Source organism: Taeniopygia guttata, chromosome 3 (genome assembly GCF_048771995.1).
Source record: "Taeniopygia guttata chromosome 3, bTaeGut7.mat, whole genome shotgun sequence".
In the NCBI taxonomy this organism is placed as follows: domain Eukaryota; kingdom Metazoa; phylum Chordata; class Aves; order Passeriformes; family Estrildidae; genus Taeniopygia; species Taeniopygia guttata.
Genome location: NC_133027.1, coordinates 72134761 through 72155872, shown reverse-complemented (window position 1 = coordinate 72155872; position 21112 = coordinate 72134761). Strand labels below are relative to the sequence as shown.

Below are 21112 nucleotides of genomic sequence, written 5' to 3'. Positions count from 1 at the left end.
CAGTTTTGGTGAGATCAGAGAGGTCTTGTTTGTCTTCCAGCAGTACCACGTAGACAGATACACATGGTATTTCTGAAAAGGTTCTGAAAATAAAACATGTTTATAATGGAGTTTTTCCTAAATTTTGACCAACCACTTGGAAATTTATTACATACATCTCTAGGAATGATGCAGCTCCAGCTTGAAGAAGGTGGCTTCAGAGCCGCTGGAGAAGTGTGGTGGGCTGGAGCCACAGGAACCTGTAATGTCTGTAAGGCACAGTGATGGCCTAGCACCTCATAATAGGGATGTCTTTTTGGTGCATGCTGTTAATACAGAAATGCATTTACACTGTCATTGTGTCTATCTTGCTTACTAATACCTTTGTTAGTGCTGAAGTTTTGTTTTGCTTTTTCAGTACATTCTGCAGCCCACAGAGAGGGAGTGAAGCATGTGTGTCTTTTGATGGTCCTGCAGAATAGATGAAAACCTCTTGTTATACACTTGTTCACACTTGTTAAACACCTGTGCATGGAGATCACAATTGCGTGATTAATCATGCTTAAACCAGACTTATGATGCATGTTTTACATGTGGCATGGATGGATTTGCTTTGCAAGATTACAGTGGGAAATTATGCCTCAAAACACTTTGAGACACAAAATTTTTAAAAGAAGATACTGAAATGGATCTGTACTCCTTATGTGGAGATGCTTGCACTTGTCTCTAATGATGGACACAGAAACGCAATTGCCCTTTGCAAGTGCACGTGCCCTTACGAGGGAACGTGGAAATCAAAATGGGTTTGCATTGTTTGCAGGTGCATTTTGAGAGGCAGATTATGGAATTGATACTTAACATAATGTGCTGATTACCTTGGAGTCCAGTCATGCAAAGCTTTACAACTGAGGGTTGTAGAGATGACTGGGAGGAAGCCCACTAATTGTGATTTTGAAAGAACTTGCTGTGCAAGAGAGAAGTAAAATTTGGCATTGTGGAGCAAACACTCCAGATGATCTCTAATGTAGTCTCCAAAAGCTGACAGAAGCTGCAAAAATGGCTTTGGCAAGTTTCTAAACTTCTGTCTTAGAGATTTTTCTCTGTATTGATTGAAACTACATGCCTTAGTTTTGTCTCTTTCAAGGCAGTGATGGATAAATTTCTGAAATATGATAAAGCTGGGGGAAGCCTGAAGCTATACAAGCTTTCCATTTTCTTTCTTCATCATGTTGTAAAAACAGTGCAAATGTTTGAGATAATAAAAGAAGATATGCCAAGGGAAAAAAAGTCTCCTGTTCTCTAAGTGTATCTGTTTGAAATGCAATCATTCTGGTGGTGGAGTGTTAAGATTCTAAAGGTAACATGTAGCATTCTGATCAGTTTAATCCTTGAGACACTGAAACTCATGAAAACCACTAATTTTAACTTTTGTCATGTTTTTTTTCAAAGGATTAGACATGAAGAAAATGGTCTTTGTTATGAAAAAGAGCACAGACTTTTGAGATCAACTTCCCAGGAGAGGACGCAGGTTTCGGCCAAAAAACGAAGCCAGCTTTTTCAAGAAAAGAAACGATTACAGGTAACAGGACTGCAGAGTTGTTTATAGGAACCAGTGCTATGTGGGGAAAGCCTTGTAAGCTGTCACACAGAATTAAATAAATTTATTGTAATAGCGACTTTGCTTCTGTGTAGTAATTAGAGCCTTGGCTGGAGTCCAGTCGATAATCTAAGTGATGATTGGAGATGGCAGCCACAGGAGTTGTGTTAATCTCATTACAGAAACGCAGAGCTGGAAGATTTGGTGGCTTGTGTGCATGCTTAAACTTTCCTCATTATCTTTTTAAGCATGCTCTTTGTTATCATTTGACATTTTAATATTACACTGATCTTCTGAAGTTTTTATTTGAAGACGAAAAGTTTTCATTAGTTTCTGGTTAGAATTTACTATAAATACATGATTTATCAGCTTTTATTCCTGAAAGATGATTGATGCTTTTCATAAGGATGAAGGAATCATCATGGAGCAGTTAGCATTTTCTAACAATAGCTTTACAATGACACATGATGTCACAACGTGATAGTTGGCAAATTGAATGTTTCAGGATGGCATTAGTCCAATTTTAAGTCTGCAAGCCTTTTAAGCAAAATTTAGCTTTTTCTTTTCATCATTCTTCAAAAATCTCAATGTACTGTCTAGTTGTATCCTTTAAACCTTGGTGATCACACTCAGTGAATGTGGCACCTTAAGAGCTAATTTTTTTTTTGTTTCTGTGGTCTCGTCTTGAAATATTTTTTGCGATATTTTCATTCCTTTGGTGGATCCAATAGTAGAGTAATCTCTGTGTGTGTGCACACATAAATTTATATATATAAAAACCTTCAAAGAAATAGAGAAAAACATCTTATGTGGTCATTGCAAAATTGTACTTATGTGAAGAAATATCTTTTTTTATCCTATTCATCATCTTTGTATCATCTTTTTTAGGTTCATTTCATCAACAAATAAGAGGAGACATAGTGTAGTTCACCATTATCAGTATGCAGAAATTTTTTTTAATCTAGACATCCAAGAGCCACCTCAAAGATATTGTATTGAAAACTTCCATACTTAAGACTCCACAATAGCTAATTTTTACACTTGCTCAAGCTGAATCTTTATTCTTCTGTAGTTTTACTAGGGAAAAATTAACCACACCATTATACAGGTTTGCTATTTATTAGCATTTTGTCAAAATTACCAGGAATTCAAGGTTCTGGGGAAGGCTGATCTGTGGTGATTGTTTGCACCTGGGAACCCCTAATGATTGCTCCTGCCCAAAATCTTGCAAGATCAGAAGTAATTTTTTTTTTTAAATTTTTTTCTGCCTCACTTTTTTTTACTTCTGCTCTCTCTTCTGTTGGTTCTGCATTTGTCTTCAGGGATTTGAAAACCTGTGGCAGTATTTAGTATCTATGATTTATGTATTAATATTTCTATTGCAATCTCTACTTCATGGAGACCATCAGTCCATAAGTGAGGCTGGAGATGTGCAGTCAGTACTGATCAGCTGTTGTGTTGGAAATCTCAGTTTAAATTCAAATCTGCAGAGTAGAACTCCAGCTTATATTTAGTGAGATGAATATCATCTGCTGCTCCATGCTGAGACTTTAGGCCCATTTTATCTGTCCCTGGAGGCTGACTAAGAGCATGCTAAAGGCTTCTTTGCATTTCTGGAAAAGAATGCGGGAGAATTCCAGTTTGCTGATTAAGTTTTCCATGCTCCCAGGACCGCCTGTGAACTATTCCTGAGTAGAGCAGAAATAGTTCTTCTCTGTGAATGCAGATTGTGTGCTTCTAGTATCTATTTATATTGTACATTTCAGTACTAAAAGTGTGATTGTAAAACCAGATTCCGTTCATTTTGATTTCTGTTCCCATGTAGGTTGCTTATTGCAGTGATTGCAATTACTGCGTTTTCACAGAGTATGGAGGTCTCTGTATTAAGTAGGGCCTATTAAGATTTTGGCATTATTCCCAAGCCAGTAACACAGAGATAGAATTGTCCTTTGTGCACACTAAAAGCCTAATTTGAGACTGAAAGAAACAAAACTGGTGTTTTTGGTCTGCTGACCTTTCTGTCCTTGACAAATGCCTATGGGTTGAAACATGGGTTTACACCATTCTCCTCTTGCTATGTCCAAAACCAAAGAAGGAGGAAAATAATTGAGGAACCTAGTGGGCAGGACTATTATAAGTTGAAATTTGGAGCTAGTCAACCTTCAAATATGCAAGGACCATTCCTTGTTCTAAGTCATACTTAAAAAGCTGGTTACAGTGCAGCAAACCTGAAAGTATGTTTATTAACAAATTTGTGACATGTAAATAACATTTAAACTTCATGTAAATTGCATTGAAAACATTAAAATAATGTTAAAGTTATCAAGGGAAACTCTATAAAGCAAAGAAATGCCAAAGTCTGTTATCTGTCTATAGTACATATGTTTTATAAGAGTTTGTAATATTGAAGTATGCCTTTTCTTCCCCCCTAGATCCCTGCCTCATACATAGCTGAAGTGTCTGTTCAGATATTCAGAATACTATTTTATCTTCATTACTCAGTATCTGACCCCAGAACCCTTTTACTGTGTGCCACTCAAACCTTCTTTTGAGTAGAAATGTATTAATTTGTGAGTGGGCTTCTTTTATATTATTAATCAACATGGCAATCTTAGTGATTCAAACCCACTTAATTTTATCTCTGCAACACCATTTCGGGTGTTACTGCCATTTGCTCAGATGCAGAATGGAGAAGTGAATTGCCATAAAAAAGCCATATGGTTGTTTCTAACATCAGTTTTGTAATGCCTAGTTATTAACTTATTAAAGATTTGGATTTTTGCTTTTAATTTTTATTTTTACGTGGATTGAATGTGATCAGAGTTTGAAATGGAACTTTGATTTCTGTTCAGAGCCTATAGATAGTATGTCAGAGATCTCTTGCAGGTTGTATAGAAAATGATGAACATGCAATCTGTGGCCATGTGTGGACATAATAGTTTAAATGGCTTGCAGAGTTTCACAGAGACAGTAAGAAACATAGGAATAGAATCATATTCTCCAGTATGGTGTTCAGCTAGTTTGATGACAACTTTTAACTCGGCAACCCAGTTTCCTTCAACAAGTGCTGCTTCCTTGGATGCAAGCTATCTGGTGGGTTTTCAAGGAAAAACCTGTGCAAAGATGATGTACAAATTAACTTTTGGCCTCCTCAATTCAGGAAGGACATAGAGGTGCTTGAGCATGTCCAGAAAAGGGCAATGAAGCTGGTGAAGAGTCTGGAGCACAAGTCTGATGAGGAGCAGCTGAGGGAGCTGGGAGTGTTTAGCCTGGACAAAAGGAATCTCAGGGGGGACCTTATCACCCTCTACCTGAAAGGAGATTGTAGCCAGGTTGGTCTCTTATCCCAAGTAAAAAGTGACAGGAAAAGAGGAAACAGCTTCAAGCTGTACTAGGGGAGAATAAGATTGGACATGGGAGGAATTTCTTCACTGAAAGGGGTGGTCAGGCTTTGGAGCAGGCTGCCCAGGCCAGTGGTAGAGTCACTATCTCTGGAAATGGTCAAGAAATGACTTGACATAGCACTTAGTGCTGTGGTTTAGTTGACAAGGTGCTGTTCGGTGAGAGGTTGGACACAATGATCTTGGAGCTCTTTTCCAGCATTAATGATTCTACAATTCTGTGATTCTAAAAATTGATCTTGCAACTTTGCTCTTGCGACAAACATCAATATCATAATGCACACAATTTGAACTTCTAGAAAAATGAGTGCAACTCAGTTTGAAGTTTTGTGCATTTTAAGTCAAGGGAAGGATTTTGTGCTTTTAGTTAAAATAAAATGTTAATTATCAGAAGGGCTGGTTAGATAGTAAATAATTCTCTGCTTGCATCCTGTACTTCATGTTTAGCTACCAGTCTGTAGAACAAGATTCTGTTGCCATGGGTAGTCTGACATTTGCTTTTTTGGTAGAAGTTTTTAGCTTGTAAACTTTGGAAATGCCTGTGTATTTTAAAAGTGAAAGAGGGCTGACAGTAGGTGTTGGAAGAGGAATGTGAAATGTGGTGTTGAGGTGGACGTGATGAGTTTCAGAATGCTGGAAGCACTAGAGTTTCTGGATACAACTGACATAAGAATTTTTTTTGTGTCTGCAAGAGGATGTCTCATTAAATGTTTGCTAAATTGGACAAATTTAATTTGTACTACTTCTGACGCTTGTACTTTTTTTTTTTAGGGGGAAATGGATTTCTTTCATAGGGTTCATACTAAACTTTGGTTTCTGTTCTATGCAGAAAGAAATTGAAGAGCTCCGGACAAGACTGGCCACATTAGAAGGAAAAGATCAACAGCTGAGAAGAGAAATTGAAGAACAAGATAGGCTTATTCAGTCACAGGACTGTGAACTGACTGCTTTACTTGGCTGCATTTCTTTGAGAGAGCTGCAGGAAATAAGCAAGGCTTTGGATGACACTTTAGCATCTTCCTATCGAATTCCATTCAGTTTAGATCTTCCAGGAGCAATAAAGAGGTATTTAAATTTTTGTTTAGATGTAGAGTGTTGTATCTTCCTGTACGTTCTTCTGAATTGCCTGTCAGTTGTTCTCTTCATCATTGTGCCAGCTAATTACCTGGGTTTGGAAACTTGAAAACTTTTGGAGAAGAGATGTTGGAGTTCTAATACTGATGTACTTCCTCAGAGGAGTTTGTAGTTATTTGAATGTCTTGCACTTAGTGTTCTCCTATGGTGAAGACCCACCTACAGAAAGCATGTGTGTCCATCAACTGTTAATTCCTATCACAGCTTACACGATTTCTTGTTAACTGGTGGAATTTTTTCCCCAGTTTGGTAATGCAGTAATTCAAACATATTTCTCACAGCCTGAAAGTGTGTACTAGATACCATTCAAATAAATATTAGAGATGCTTCTTGCTTCCCTTAACTTGTAATTACAGTAAAGTCTGATGTGATGAGAAGCGTTAGACTCAGACAGAGGACTTGAGGCAGTGGGGAAAAGGATGCAGCATGAATAATTTTGGGACACTCACAGTTAAATTAACAGTAGATGCATCATTTAAATGGAAAAGCAGCTATCTTGGCAGTATTTTGGAAATAACCTCATCTTTATTTAAAAAAGCAATTGAAGTACTGAAACTGTACAGGACATTGGTGATGGGACTTTGAAAATGGTACTGTTGCTGTGTCATCAAGAGAAAATAAAATTCCTGTTTATCCTAATGTACTTTTCTTCCAGATAAGGAATAACTATGTTGCTAGCAATTTTTTATCTCCAATCATGCTTATTGGATTTAGTTTAGTTGTATTAACATTCATGAGAAATTGCTGCTCATGTGTGCTAATTTATACAAAATTTTTTTTTAAGTCAGCAGAACATTTTATAGAGGACATATTCTTCTCTTTTGACACGTATTTAAAATTTTAAATTAGGTTATCGGAAATAGTTTCTTGCATTAAGGTTAGCTTGTTTTAATAATATCTTATACCTGTGTTTCTGAGATTGAGGAACAAAAGATCTTAAGCAGTCTGTCTGAGAAACTGATTTGAGTTTTCTTAGATTGGATTTGCTTATGAAAAAATATTCAGATTAATTTTTTTTCTCTCATTGCTGCTGTAATATTTGGGTTGCACTTACCTTGCTGGGAAATGATTTAAAAGTGAGTTAAATAGTATGGGTTCAGGAGGAATTTCTCTGGGTTGTTTGCTTTACGCGCACTATGAATACCACGATCACCTGTGAGAAAACAGGCATTCATTATTCAAAATGAGTTCATAACTGGAATGAAAATTTTAAAATAATTTCGTTCCTTTCTGTTCATTTTTTAATGAATGAAATATCTATTTTTTTTTTTATTTTTGGCTGGTTGACTTTGTTTTCACCAGTGGTCAGGTGCTTCTGCTCTCATTCCCATAGCTGGAGTTCTGCTGTTGGGACTCTGGTGTGTTGACTGTGGCTGTACACCAGGTGCTCACTGAGCCACTCTATCACTCCCTCTTCTCAGCTGGGCCTGGGAAGAGAAAATAAGATGGAAAACAACCCATGGGTTGAGATAAGGCAGATAAAGCAAAAGCAAAATGTTGCATGCATGCAAACAAAGGTTTTATTCTCCACTTTCCATCATCAGGTGATGTGCAGACACTTCCCAGGAAGCAGGGCTTCAGCACATGTAGTAGTTGCTCTGGAGCACAAACACTGTAAATAATGAATGCCCTGCTTCCTCCTCCTTTTGTTGTCTTTTATATCAGCAGACATCCCAAACATCCTATAGTATAGAATATCCATTTGGTCAATGTGAGTCAGATGTCCTGGGTATGTCCCTTCCCAGGATTTTGCCTACCCCCAGCCTACTGCTGGTGTGGGAGGGCAGAATGTTGGAGAGAGGGTGCTGATGTTGTGTTATCAACATCTTTCCAGCCGTCAATGCAAAGCACAGCACTGTGGGGGCTGCTGTGGGGAAAGTTAACTCCATCTCAGCTAAACCAGGACACATAAATGCAGTTATTTAACAGTGAGAGTTTATTCAGATTAACAGTAAGCTTAACTGATAGGTGGCTTCTTTTTCAAGTTGTGCAGTCTATCATACCTCAGCTACAGAGATTTTATGTCTGAATCCAGGCCTCTTTCTCCTTCTGTAAGATGAAAAAGCATTATGCACATAGTAAGGCATTTGGTGCAGGTATAACTCCTGCATGTCTATGGGCATCCACCAGGTTTTCATACAGTTAAACATAGGAGATTACCTTGTTTAAACTTCTGATCAAAGTGAGGCTACAATTTCCAAGTGAGATCAGGTCGCTCAGGGCCCTATCTCTGAGTTTTGTATCTTCAAAGATGGAGATTTTGCAGCCTTGCTAGGCTTCCTGCATTTCACCACCCTTGCTGTAAACTCTTTCCTTTGTCTTGCCAGAATTTCCATGGTTGCAACTTGCATTGGCTTATTCTACATCAGTACTTCTTGTGAAAGAAGTATTGTTTATTAGGTAACAGATTTACATACTTTGTTGATGCTAGTTCAACATATTAGTTTTACATTCTAAAGTCTTGGTATAATTAATCGAAATAATTTTTTCTGGAAACGTGCATTTGGTTTTATGAATAGTTGCAGAGGAGAAAAAAAGTTTTCTAAATTTAGAGGTTTCTGTGTGAGAAGTAAAGCTGTTACTCATGCACATGTGCTAGAGATCTGTGATTATGTAGGAAGTTCAATATCAGTGGACAGTAAATTACAAACTCCTCTTGTGCTGCAAGATACTCTGTATTTATTCTAGCAACATTGTGCTTGTCAATAAAGTACTGCTTATAATGTGCTTTTGCATAATTATTTATTGGCTACATGAATTGCATTCAGCACTGGAGTAACACAGGCAGGGCTAGTATGAAACATCTCTTAAGACAATCTGTGCTGTAATGAATTGTATGTGGTGGCTTGCAGCACACTAAAAGATAAAAAATTATTCAATATATTGAAGCAAACTTCCAGGAACATGAGAGGACATGACAAAGAATACTTGCCAAGTACTTGCCCTTCTGTGGGAAGGATGAAAAGAGGAAGTCAAATGTAACACTGGGATGAGCTTTGGTTCTAAGCTTATTTTTTTTGTCAAGTGTTATTATTTTGTTATGAATGTTCTTTGTTTTGCCATGTTTATCTTTGGTATGTGGTGAACTTTTTAAATAAAAAGAGCCTTTTTCAATACCTAAAGCATGCTTTGAGTTTGAAGAATTAAGAAATGTTAGGCACATTACCCTGGGACCTTACTTGAGGGCTGTTGGAAGGCACAGCTAAAATCTGCTGGTTAATGGGCAAAGAAATATGTTTTGAATTCTCACTGAGATTGAGACTGCAGAATGTGGTTGTTTTCCTCATCCAGACAGGCTTAATTGCTCTTAGTAAGCTAAAGGGTATAATCATTATTTTAAAATGGGGAAATTGCAGGGCAAAAGCTCAGTTCACTTGGATGGGGTTGTGTGTTTAAAAGGTGGGAGCAGCTGGTGTTGTGTGCAATGTGACACATGCCAATGTTTTAACTGAAGACAACACAGTGAAATTAGAGGAAAATGGGTCTGGGTGTTTCAGCATGAAGTACTTTATTCTGGAGATTGCGAAAGGCATCCAAATATATAATTTTCATATTCAGAACTGGACATGATTTTAGAAATACATGTTTTTAACTAGTGCAACTTGGATTTTCTAATTATAAAATAAGGCCATATTAATGATTTGACCTATTCACTTCAGTATCTGTTAGTTCCTTTATTTGTTTCTTTCTGTTTCACAATACAAAGTAGGGAAATCTGTTTTACTTCAGTTCATATTTAGTTTCATTATGCAGTTTCTTTGTTTTATCCATATCTGCAGACGCATGTGTTCTTACAGCATGCCATTCTTAAAATAAATTGCACAGTTCCATCTGGACTATTGTCTGGGCACTGATTGCTGGTTGAAAGAAATTCAATTACATACCTTCCAAAATACTTGAATGCTCCATCTCTTCTTCACATGGAACAATTTTTGATTAGTAGGCATTTGTTCTATGGGGGGGTTTGTGGGACCATCTGAAGATAAGAAAATTCTCTGTTATGTATATTGGTTATTAGAGTGTGGCCAGTGGTGCAAGGAACTGAACTTGAACGTTTATGCAACAAGTTCACTCTGCTTTTGTGATGCCTGGAGTTGATTTGAGAAAGATTAATTTGAATTGAAATACAAGTACTCTTGGAGGGGTGTGAATCTTACTGGAGTTTACTCAAAGTATTCAGCAACTTCAGTTGAGGACAAAACCTGATAAAGGCAAAAGTGGTGGGATTTTTTTGGAGAACTTGGTTTACTTGAATAAAGTTGGAAAAAAGACTTCAACATAGTTTCACATACTAACTTAGCAATGTAGGATTTAGAATGGGCTGTCACATTTTGTCATTAGGAGAGATTGCTTGCTGCTGTTCATGTCTCCACTGGAAAGTGTTCTTCTTGTGTGTAATTAGGTAGAGGGGCTCACAATCCAGCTGTACTCAAGAATGTGCATTCTCCAAAAACCTATGGCACCTAGGAAAGCTTGTGTTTCCTTCTTGCTGGTTGGTGGGGACATCGCAGTGATCTTGTTAATGACCTCGGTGGGAATCTGATGCTGTCCATCTTGCCACTTCACTCCCAGGAACTGGATCTCTCGGGCAGGTCCCTTGACTTTGCTCTTCTTGATGGCAAAGCCAGCTTCTAGCAGAATCTGGATGATCCTCTCTCCTTTCTCAAATACTTCCATTGCCATGTTCCCCCACACAATGATGTCATCGATGTACTGGAACTTCACCCTTTTCTAGTGCAGTCTGGATCAGTCCATGGCAGATGGTGGGACTGTGCTTCCACCCCTGGGGCAGTCAGTTCCAGGTATACTGCACTCCCCTCCATGTAAAGGCAAACTGAGGCCTGCATTCTGCTGCCAGAGGAATGGAGAAAAATGCATTGGCAATATCAATAGTGGTGTACCACTTCGCTGCCTTGGACTCCAGCTCGTACTGGAGTTCCAGCATGTCTGGCACAGCAGTGCTCAGTGGTGGAGTCACTTCATTTAAGCCACGATAGTCTACAGTCAATCTGGATGGGGATCACAGCATCTTGAGTTGTTCTGTACTGTTGGCAGTGCACCGTGGAGATGGCAATTGGCACTCGTTGCTCTTTCACCTTCAGGAGTCCTACTGCAAATGGGTTTTCTGGTAGGCCAGGCAAAGTGTTCAATTGCTGAATGTTCTCTGCTTTTACAGCAGCTATGCCAAAAGCCCATCTGAGTCCCTTTCAGTCTTTGTAATAGCTATTCCAGAGGAACTCCCAATTTCTTATCAAATATAATCCAGCTTGAGCCTTGATAATAAGATTGTCTCATTTTCAGCTAGTCCCTTACCTGTGTTTGTTTTTGACAAGGCCATCATCTCGGCTTTCTCAAAGTATTTGGCTACAGTCTTTTGTGAGAGGCTAAGACAAGTCATAGGTGAAAGAAGAGATCTGCCTCATCTTTTGTGAGGTGACTGATTAAGAGATTCATCTTTCTTATAGATAGGTGTTTTCCTCTCCATTTGTCTGTCTAGGATTAATTTCATTCCTTTGTTCTTTGCCTAGGATAGAAGGGTAGAGTTCATGAGCAAGTGGTTATGTTTCCTTTCTTGTGGCAGCAACTCTAGGAGGAGCTGTGTATAGAAAGCCTGGTGTTCTATAAATGTCTCTGCTTGGGCACATGAAGTGAATTTGCTTTCTGTGAAGGTGCAAACGTGGCTAAGAAGTTCATAATGACTCTGATCCCACTGGAAGAGGAGAGGGGACCGCCGTTGGAGGCAGGAAAAAATAAACTTCTGCAAAGTCTACTCCCACACCATAGGCACTGGCCTTCCTTGGGGAGAACACGAGGAAGGGGGATTAAAAACAGAGCAGGGAAAGGAAAGAGCCAGTCTTCCCACATGGAAGACAGACAACCTGAATTGTTTTGGAGCAATCTTAAAGGCAGTTTTTGTCCTCCCAAGCAGTGTTATAGAAGAAAAAAGTTGCAGCAGAAGGCTAAGTAACAGTTCCTTGAGTACTTACGTGTATGGTGTAATGAGGAATCTGGTTTTCTCTGCTGAGCATCTGCTTCCCACTACTTGCTTGAGCAGCATCCAATGGGAAGTAGCAGCCTATAAAGCCCAAGCCACATATGTGCTGATTCCTCTGGGTATGTGCACAATGAGATTTACTTCTCTTCAGGGAAAAATGACCAGCTGTCTCAATCAATGTGTGATACTAAATTAGTTTGTATATAATGAAGAGAAACAGCTAGCAGCAATATCCAGGGACAGACCCTTTCAGTCAGTGAAGTAAAATGGATGTTATTCTTAGGAGAATAATTGCAGCTGCTATGGGCAAGCTCTAGTTTTTGTGCACTCCAGACAGATGTAGCAGAAGAATGGGAATCTATTGTTACGTCAGAAAATCTGGGGAAAGTATTAGTTAGGAAGTGATGAGCTGCTCCTACAGATAGCTGTTTGATTGTCCCTTTGTTCTCATTCTGATGCTCCTGTTCCTGATAGCAGCTGAAGCAACAACTGCTTCAACTGCCCTGCAGCATCAGCTGGCAGAAGAGTGGTGGGAAATCCAGCACCATATGAATGGTTTGGTTGGTTGAAACAGCCAGCTGGTTTGGCTGTCTGAATGGTGATTTATAGGACCAGAAGATTTCTCAATACATGGCAATAAAAATAGAGCTTATTGTGATGATTAAAGATGCATGCAGCATCCTCAGGTGTTGGAATTTCTGTTGGAATGATTTTATGTAAAAACCCCAAAACCATACTGAGATTCTGCCTCTGTCCTTGCATTACTGGCATTTAAGAAACCACTTAATTAATAATTCTTATAAAAAATTGTGAAATATCATCCAATGTCCTGTTTTTTCTTCAGATCTCCTAACTGGGCTACTGTCTGGCAGTACTCATCATAACAGTTGACTCTGTTTAGAGTTTTTATGTATGCAAGAGCGGAGCAGGATGATGAGTTTTTAAAGTACACTTCCTATAGGTAGGTAGAAGTCTTTGAGAGTTGACAAAGGCAAGTGCAGTTCACTGAGCAGCCCAGGAGGTTTTCAGTGAGAAACCCTGTTGGTTAGCTGAGGTTATACAAACATTGAGAAAATGTATTTCCAGTTCTGACTCTTGAAAAAGTCTGAGTGGGGAAGCACATGTATTGAAGCAATCCTTGATATATAGCAACAGTGAAGAAATACTGCTCTGCAAATGATAGCTTGAAGAAGAGCAAATGGCTGGAGAAAAAACAGCTCTTTGATCACTCAGAGGTAGGTGCATAATTTTGGGTTCTCATTCATATTCCTTCAAGAACTTTGTAGATTGAAATGTGCAGAAGGTGTGATGCTCCTGTGCCTTAAAGTACATCTCTTGATAGTTGCTGTCTCAGATCAGATTAATTTTTGAGGTTGGAAGTTTTCCATGGTGAGATTTTGCATTTTACTTCTAGTTCACATGACTAGTCCTTGCAGCTGCCAGAAATTTCATTTTTATTACGAGTTAAACACAACTTTTCTTTCCTTGTATTTAATGTCCAAGTCCTTTCCTCAAGAGCACTTTCAGGTTTAGATAGAGAAATTGGATTTTTACCATATCAGCTGAGCAGAAATTTTCTATTTTTATAATTTTCAACTAGCTCTCTGTCATCATGTGGAAGTTTTTTGTGAGCTGCATTGTTGAAGAAGAAAATCAGAGTTTATTTGGAAAACCCTAACTTAGGTTTAAAGGGTAGTTTTACTTCCCATTAAAAAGATGTGCTTCTATGAAAATACCATTGTTTTAAGTCCCATGGATCATTGCACAAAGATGACAAGGAACTTAAGTGCTTGGCTGAAAAATTGCTTTCTCTGTGTGGTGATACTCAGATGTGTAGCCCAGACAGGCTTATGAGACAATCACATAGAATGAAAATCTTATCCCATTTCTTTCTTCATTAGATAGAATCAAACTCTGTGGTAAAGAGTTCCCAAAGAGAACAAAATGTGGTGGTTTACCTTTAGTGCATTTAATGCATTCTATCTCTGAATGTCCCTAATTGAGCAGTTGTAGGTCTTGTCCTAGTAAAATCTGCCCATGGTATCTGTAAATAATAATCTGTTGGTTTTCCTCAAGAGAACTTTGGTAACAAGTATGTTTTCTCATTTTTTTTTCTTTAGTCTTGGTTGTACATGTCTACCTTAAAGATGCCTCTTGTTAAATATAGTTTTGTTCAAAGCTCTTCTTTTATGAGTTGTTTTCAAAGCTTTCTGAGATATGCCCTTTGAGGGAACTATAAAAATACAAGGAAGTTATTGATTGATTTGATTTTATACTGTGGATTTATTCCCTAAAGTCACAGTGAAGTCCATATACTGAAGACTTTTGCCTTGATGTAGACTGTAGCAGACATTTACACCAAAGGTTCCCCAAGTAGCACTTGTGATTGTTTTTTTACAAGGGACTGGACAAAAGTTTTTTTTGAAGGTCAGCTTCTGTTTGTTGTTAAAAGCAAAATCACAAGTGTAGGCCTTGGTTTATATATTTTCATCTTCTCAGAGAGTATAACTTCTTGTGACTTTAGAATTGGAGGAAGAATCATGTTAGAAGACATTAAAGCTGTAAAAGCCATGATCTCTGTAGGTTGTGGTCATGAGAATGAGGCTATTGTTTGCAGGCAGTCTCATTACTCTGGGCCAAATTCAAACTGTAAACTGTTTAAATTTGCTGGTTTTATCTAGAAGGAAATAAATATTCATATGAATTGAGAATTCAGCCCATCATGCTTTCTGCATACAATCTGAGCGTGGGCTTCTAGGCTGTTGTTCTTGAATTAGAAATTCAAATATGGGTAATTTTAAATTGTTCTGACTTGTGCTTAGTTTTAAGGAAATTGAAGTGCTTTTTGCTTAAGCACTGTACTGTGGTGTGGAGATTGGGATTGTAATGACAAGATCTATAATAATTTTTTAGGTGACAGTAATGTAAAAGAGAATACTTGATGTTAAAGGACTTTCTACTTGTCTTTCAGTGTCTTCAGGCAGGGATCAGAGTGGCAGCTTAGTTTCTCTATGAAAAATAAGAATCTTTAGTACAGGATTTATTTGTTTTATATTGGTACCCTGTGTGTGGTATGTTCTGTTGTGTGGATACAAAACTAAATTCTGACTGCACTTTTTGTTGCTGTATAAAAATTTTATTATTAATGCAGGACCTGTTTCTGTTTAAGCAGTGTGTATATTTATATATATTGAATGTGGAGAACAGCATGAATTGCCTTTTGCCCATTTGCATTCTTTGAATTTTTTCATAGGAAGCAAAACATAAATACATAATAGCTTTTCATGCAGAGGGAAATATACTAGCATAGTGGAAGGAAAGATATTCAGAAACATTCCTTCCTTTTGGAGAAAGCCATTCTTCCCAGCATTGTGCTAGTTAGCCTCCCTTAGAACAAAGCCACTTCCACAGTATCTGTAATTCCTGCACGCAAATTTAAGCTTCTCGGAAGATTCTTTAAAAGGCATTTTATACAGAATCTGTTATATTGTACCACTTAATGTCCTCTGTGGTAATGTGGAAAGCTGTGATAGAGTGAGGGATGTGGGAACCAGACCCCTTGATTCTTACTCTTTCCTCTGTCCCCTATTGCATTGAAATGTCTTCCTTTATTTTGCCTGCACACCATTCCCAGTTATGAACATCATGATCTCAGCAGGTTCCACCTGTGTTATTACAATTAAATATACTTAGTAGCTACTCTTCAATATCAGTAAAATGAGGTACTTAAAGGGTACCGCCTGAAGTGTTTGGATCTTAAAATTTTTCCCGTAGTCTTGTTACATGCCAGATCAACTTCAGTTCCTGAACATGCAGCATTCCCACACCCTCCTGCAACTCTCCAGCCAAAGTCTATGTTTTGCCGAAGTAGTGCTTCGTGTGTCATCCAGAAATTACATAATTCCTCAGCTCCTGCTTTCCTATTCTAGTCTAGCCTGTATGCAGTGATACTCTGGGGCATTCCTGTTCTTCTTTCCTCCTAATGGATCCCAATGTCTGTAAGTCCATGGCATGTTATTTAAATGAAAGGCCTTTCTGGCCATCTGCATGAATGAAGATACTGCACATGATGTATATAGATTGTATATAACATAATTGCTGTGGATTCTGGAAGTGTTAAAAACCTTTCTTTTCCTTCATATTTAGTCAGTTAAATTTGTGTTAATTGAATTCCTGTCGTGCTCTAGTCCTTTCATCAGCTGTGTCAAGAATTTTGCTTTCTCTGTGATAGAGTTAGCTTATATTGAATTTGAGAAGCAAGTTCTAAGTGGTCCTCATAATGGATTGCTAAGACTGTGAGGAGAAGCTGTCAAACTCTTGATTAGCTGTTCTGTCAGAGAAGAATAACAACGAGTCAAAACTATGGACAACTTCCCAGGGAAGAATTTTGTGTTATTCCAAAGAGCTCTTTCTAAAGCCATTTACCCTTGTAGTAATGCCTAAAGTAGCTTTTAAGCAGACAGAATACCCCCCTTAAAATGAAATATGATGCTCCAGGGTGGTTGTAAAAGAAAATGCTGTTTCTGGTTCAAGTCACATGTAATAGATCATGGCGGTTAAAGCTCTTTGTTGGTAGAATGAATCAGTATTGACTGCTGGTTACTCTTGTGGGTCATTACCTTGTCAGTTAATTAGAAAGCTTGTGAGGGGCTTCTCTGTGACAGTGTTTTGTGGCAGAAGAAAACAACCTGGGAATAAATGTAGTTAAAAGCAGTTTGTAGTTGGTAACGATGGCTGGTTCTTCCATGGTTTTGATTGCTGTGTGTGCATTGTATGATGGGCTAAGCTTTGCAAGGGGTAAGGGAGTCCTCTGGTATCACTCTGAAGGCTAACAAGGATTTGAAACAAAATATTACTGTGAAATTCGTGCCATAAATAAAACAAATATACTTTTAAGAGTCTGTGTGAATGCTGTATCTGTAACAGAAGGATCTTTAGATTTGAGTGTCTGGTTAATCCAGCTATCACTAGCTTGGGTCAAATTAATTGCTTAATAATGATATCCTTATTTGATATAGAACAGATTAATATAAAATTCCATTAAAACTATAGTTCTACAAAATTATCTTAAAATTGTAGTTTTGCTATCACTGAAGTGGCAGCATTTGATTAGTTATTTATTTTTCAGTGACTTGTTAGAGACTCGTGAAAAAGAAATCTGGGTATAGAGAGAATGTTTTTTCCCACTCAGCACCTGGTCCTGAAAGTCTGCATGGGTTTGTGCGTCCTTGTTAGCAATGCAGATTTGACAACTCGGTCCTAGTTTGCTGTGCTTTTTTGGATGCATTGCTTCAAAAGAGGTTAAAAATTGATCTCTGTTCCTGTTAGCTGTGTGAATTATGCAGAGCAGTGAAATGTATGAACCTGCGGGGGGCTTTCTGTGAGGAAAGGAAACAGATAGAGGAAGAACACATGGAAGATTTTTGTTAGAGTTGCCATCTATATACTGTTGTTCTTCTGGCTAAAACTGCACTTTACATTTTATTATGGTCTGGGTCTTTAAAGTTGAATTTTATGAGGCATTTTCAGTACAATTGGGTCAATCACCCAGTATTCATTCAATTACACACTGCAGCCTTGCTGCGGCCCCTTGACATCTGTACACAAAGCCCATTTTTTTTTTTCATAACCTGATGAGCTCAGATGCCAATTGTGGGAGATGCTGAAAGTCACTGGGAGTGCCAAAGCATAAGAAAAGAAGTGGCTAAATAGTTCATTCTGTCTGGCATGCCCACAGGCAAGCAGGGAGCTGATAATGGCATCATTACACCAGCAATACTTTGTGTTTTGCACATATATTGCTGTAGAAAAGGGAGGAATTTGAGACTCTGTGAGAAATGTCATTAAACACTCCTACATAGGTAGGCAGCTGCATTTCTGTTTGTTTCATTGCATAGGCGCTGGGGTGGTAATGAGGTGACAGGCCTGGCTGGGCTGTAGATAGGAAAGATGTGTGCTCCTTGAAGCAGAGTATTAGGGACAGCAATGCAAATAGATGCCTTATTAATGTGGTTAAATGATACTCTGAATTCTGCCTCTGAGGCTGTTTCACTCCTGTGTGCAGTTGAGCAAGATGGTCCAACCAACCTTCCTCTAAGTGATCAGTAGGTGTTTGCAATTCCAGCTTCATGTGCTTTGGGATTCATGCTCATGAAAATGCTGACTTTTTGAAACTAGGGCTCAGTAAGTGCTGTGCTTGGAAAATAAGGGCAGGTTCTCTAAAGAAAACTGAAATGCATAGAAAAGAGAAATGCATAGGCAGCAGGAGCTGTGTGCATGTCAAAAGAGGCACTCAGTTATAGTGTGCTTTCTGAATAACAGCAGCTTTTGTTTCTTCCACCTGTAAAATGAATACAAAACTATCTTGTCATGGAGGAGTATCACTGAAATAAGTCCAGTGATGTCTCTGGTATGTTTGGATATTTCAATGCCTAATACTAGAGAAAAGCTCAGAAAGATATCATTAGCTCTTATTTGGGAAAAACAGTAACAGTAGGTCATGATAGAGAGTTTTTATAACACAGGAATGAGGAAAAATTGCGATGCTGCTAATGGGGAGTGCTGACTGTCACATACACATAACTGAGGTGTTTGACAGAAAAGAAAATAGCGTGTGATAAAGTAATTGAACACTGTAGAAAAAGTGTACACCTCCTAAGTCAGAGAGAGTAGAGTATTAAAGTGGCAAAAATAACCTCTCTCCTAACCCCTGATGATTGATTTAACTTGGATTTTTAAAATTCATGTTAAAAATGCAAATGGTGGATTTATTTACGAGAACCAAAGGCACGGGTTTACTTTAGATTTGGTAATATAAAAGTAGGACATCTACATGCTTATAATATGTGGAAGAAAACCTTGAATTTTGTTCATATAAGCATGGGTGATGCCTCAATTTCAGCCCACTGTTGCATCAACTTGGTACAAATATTTGGTAGGTTTTTATGGCCCTAAAGAAACTCAGTACTGGTATTTCACATAAAATTACTGTGAGAACACATAACATTACTGTGGTTGAACTTTTTCTGACAGAGTTGAAAACTGGGTTGTAAGAGGATAGTAAAGTGCCATTTCTTTGTGTCAGAAATGCCTTTGTGTTAGGTTTTTGGATAATAGTCTAGCAACCAGTCCTGGACATTGCTGGGAACTTCTAAGTTTGCTTTAGGTATTATGATTACACAAATAATCATAATTGTGTTTCAAAGGGTAAGTAAAAAAAAAAAAAATCTGTGTACTCATTAATAAAGAACTGTAAAGGTGATATTGGTTAGTCATTAGCATCCCTGAAATGAAGCACAGTTTTTGTCTTGATATTGTCTCTGTTGTGTTTGTATGAGTCACCTTAACACTTCATTTCCATATGAAAATGTGTCTTGTGTAGCAGGCCTTGTTGAGCAGAGGTTAACTTTTTTGTTTAATTTATTCAATTTATTTTATTTGAATTTCTTTTAGCCTTCAGGAGAAGGAACAATTGTTCAACATGTCCATTAAAGAAACTACTGCCAAAGTAAGTACATGTTTTCAGTTCTTCAGAATATTTACAGAAGCAGATCATAGCATGCATATTGTCTTTGTTTTAGGAAGTCAGTTTTGTGGTGCTCCTTCTAAGAAGATTTTGCAGATAAATATATTTTAGTATACACTGAAAAGCCCTCCCAAACTTCTTGTTTGAACAGGCCCACATGGATTATAATTCTTCAGGAAGCAGGTGGAGTAATCTCTTCTTTCTCAGCTTTTTTACCAGTGGTCAGTGCTCTTGCTCAGGTGTCAATTCAGGAAGACACTCCTCAGCTTCATGGAATCATGGTTATAGCTGAATGTTTCAGCTCTTAAAATTCTTAATAAGAAGCTCTTACTTTCTGTTTTTGTTGGTGTGAAGGGAAGAGCATAAATGAAGTACCTCTTTTCCCCACCATTTCACTAATAATTTAGCTAGCAATCTAGTTTTCATATCCTTTAAGAATACAAAGAAAAGTGATATAGCATATTTAGCATAATTTTTGTTCTAACTAGAAATGTTAATTCTTTTCCTTTATCTTTCTTATTTCATGGGCTCCTTTCAAGAAGTAGAACACTAAAGTTTTATTTCAGAATGACCCAGCTGCTCCATGAATGCTTTAGAAAAAAAAAGATCCATTTACTCTAGCCAATTCACGTAGATCTATATGAAATAGGAAGTGAAAAATATTTCTGAGTTTTGATTAATAATGAATTTATACTCTGAAATAAACTTATTTTTAACAGTTGCTCTAATAGCAGTCATCTAAATCAGTAAAACTTTTATCCTTCATCATCTGTTTTTCCTAATCATCTTGACCAGCGCTTTCACTGTGCACTGTTAAAAAGATAATTTGAAGACTGCATCTCACAACCACTCCTTCCTTCTCTTCCTCTTTATTTTGAGCTCATTTTCTCTATTCCTTGCTTATACCCACATCTTGGGGAAATTAATATAGACTGTAACAACGATTCCCTCTGTATTTTTAAAATTTCTATGAGCAAAGTATCAAGGAAATTATTGTAACTAACCTACAGCTCATCTGCTAAAATGAACGAGACATTCAGTAGCTCAAAGTGATGTTTCAAGTGTTGTTTCAAGCTATTTGCAAGCTAAAAAACAAGGTATGGAATTTGCCTTTTCCCCAGAAAATGTCTCATGAGGTTTTATTTTATCACCATAGTATCTAGAGATTTTTTAAAGCAGTTGAAGCTTGAGGTAGAATGTCACAGCTTGGGGTTTTTTTTTCTTTAAATTTTCAATAGATAAAATACTATTTTAATTTTATTCCATTCCTGTGTGATGACTTTTATTTGTTATAGAAGATAAATAGGAAGCATGTAGTGAGACTTCTCCAAATAATTTCCTATTTAGTTTATTCATATAATCTCATCCTATTATTTTCATCTCAAAATAAATAGAGCTGGTCTTTTAAACCTTTTTATTGAATGGGGAAAACATTCCTTTGTCAAAGGTCTATCCTTTTCCCCTGTGCCACTGGCATTTCT

The 21112-nt window shown here is 37.7% G+C and overlaps 1 protein-coding gene across 4 annotated transcripts in view; it reads left to right on the top strand.

Moving 5' to 3' along the window:
- Nucleotides 1-21112, top strand: part of DISC1 (DISC1 scaffold protein) — a 190184-nt gene that overhangs the window by 58313 nt on the left and 110759 nt on the right. For all 4 annotated transcript variants that reach the window (XM_072927125.1, XM_072927124.1, XM_072927123.1 and 1 more), the window contains 3 exons: nt 1429-1558; nt 5807-6042; nt 19559-19613. In XM_072927125.1, coding sequence (XP_072783226.1) covers nt 1429-1558; nt 5807-6042; nt 19559-19613 — 421 coding nt within the window. The remainder of the gene's footprint in view (nt 1-1428; nt 1559-5806; nt 6043-19558; nt 19614-21112) is intronic.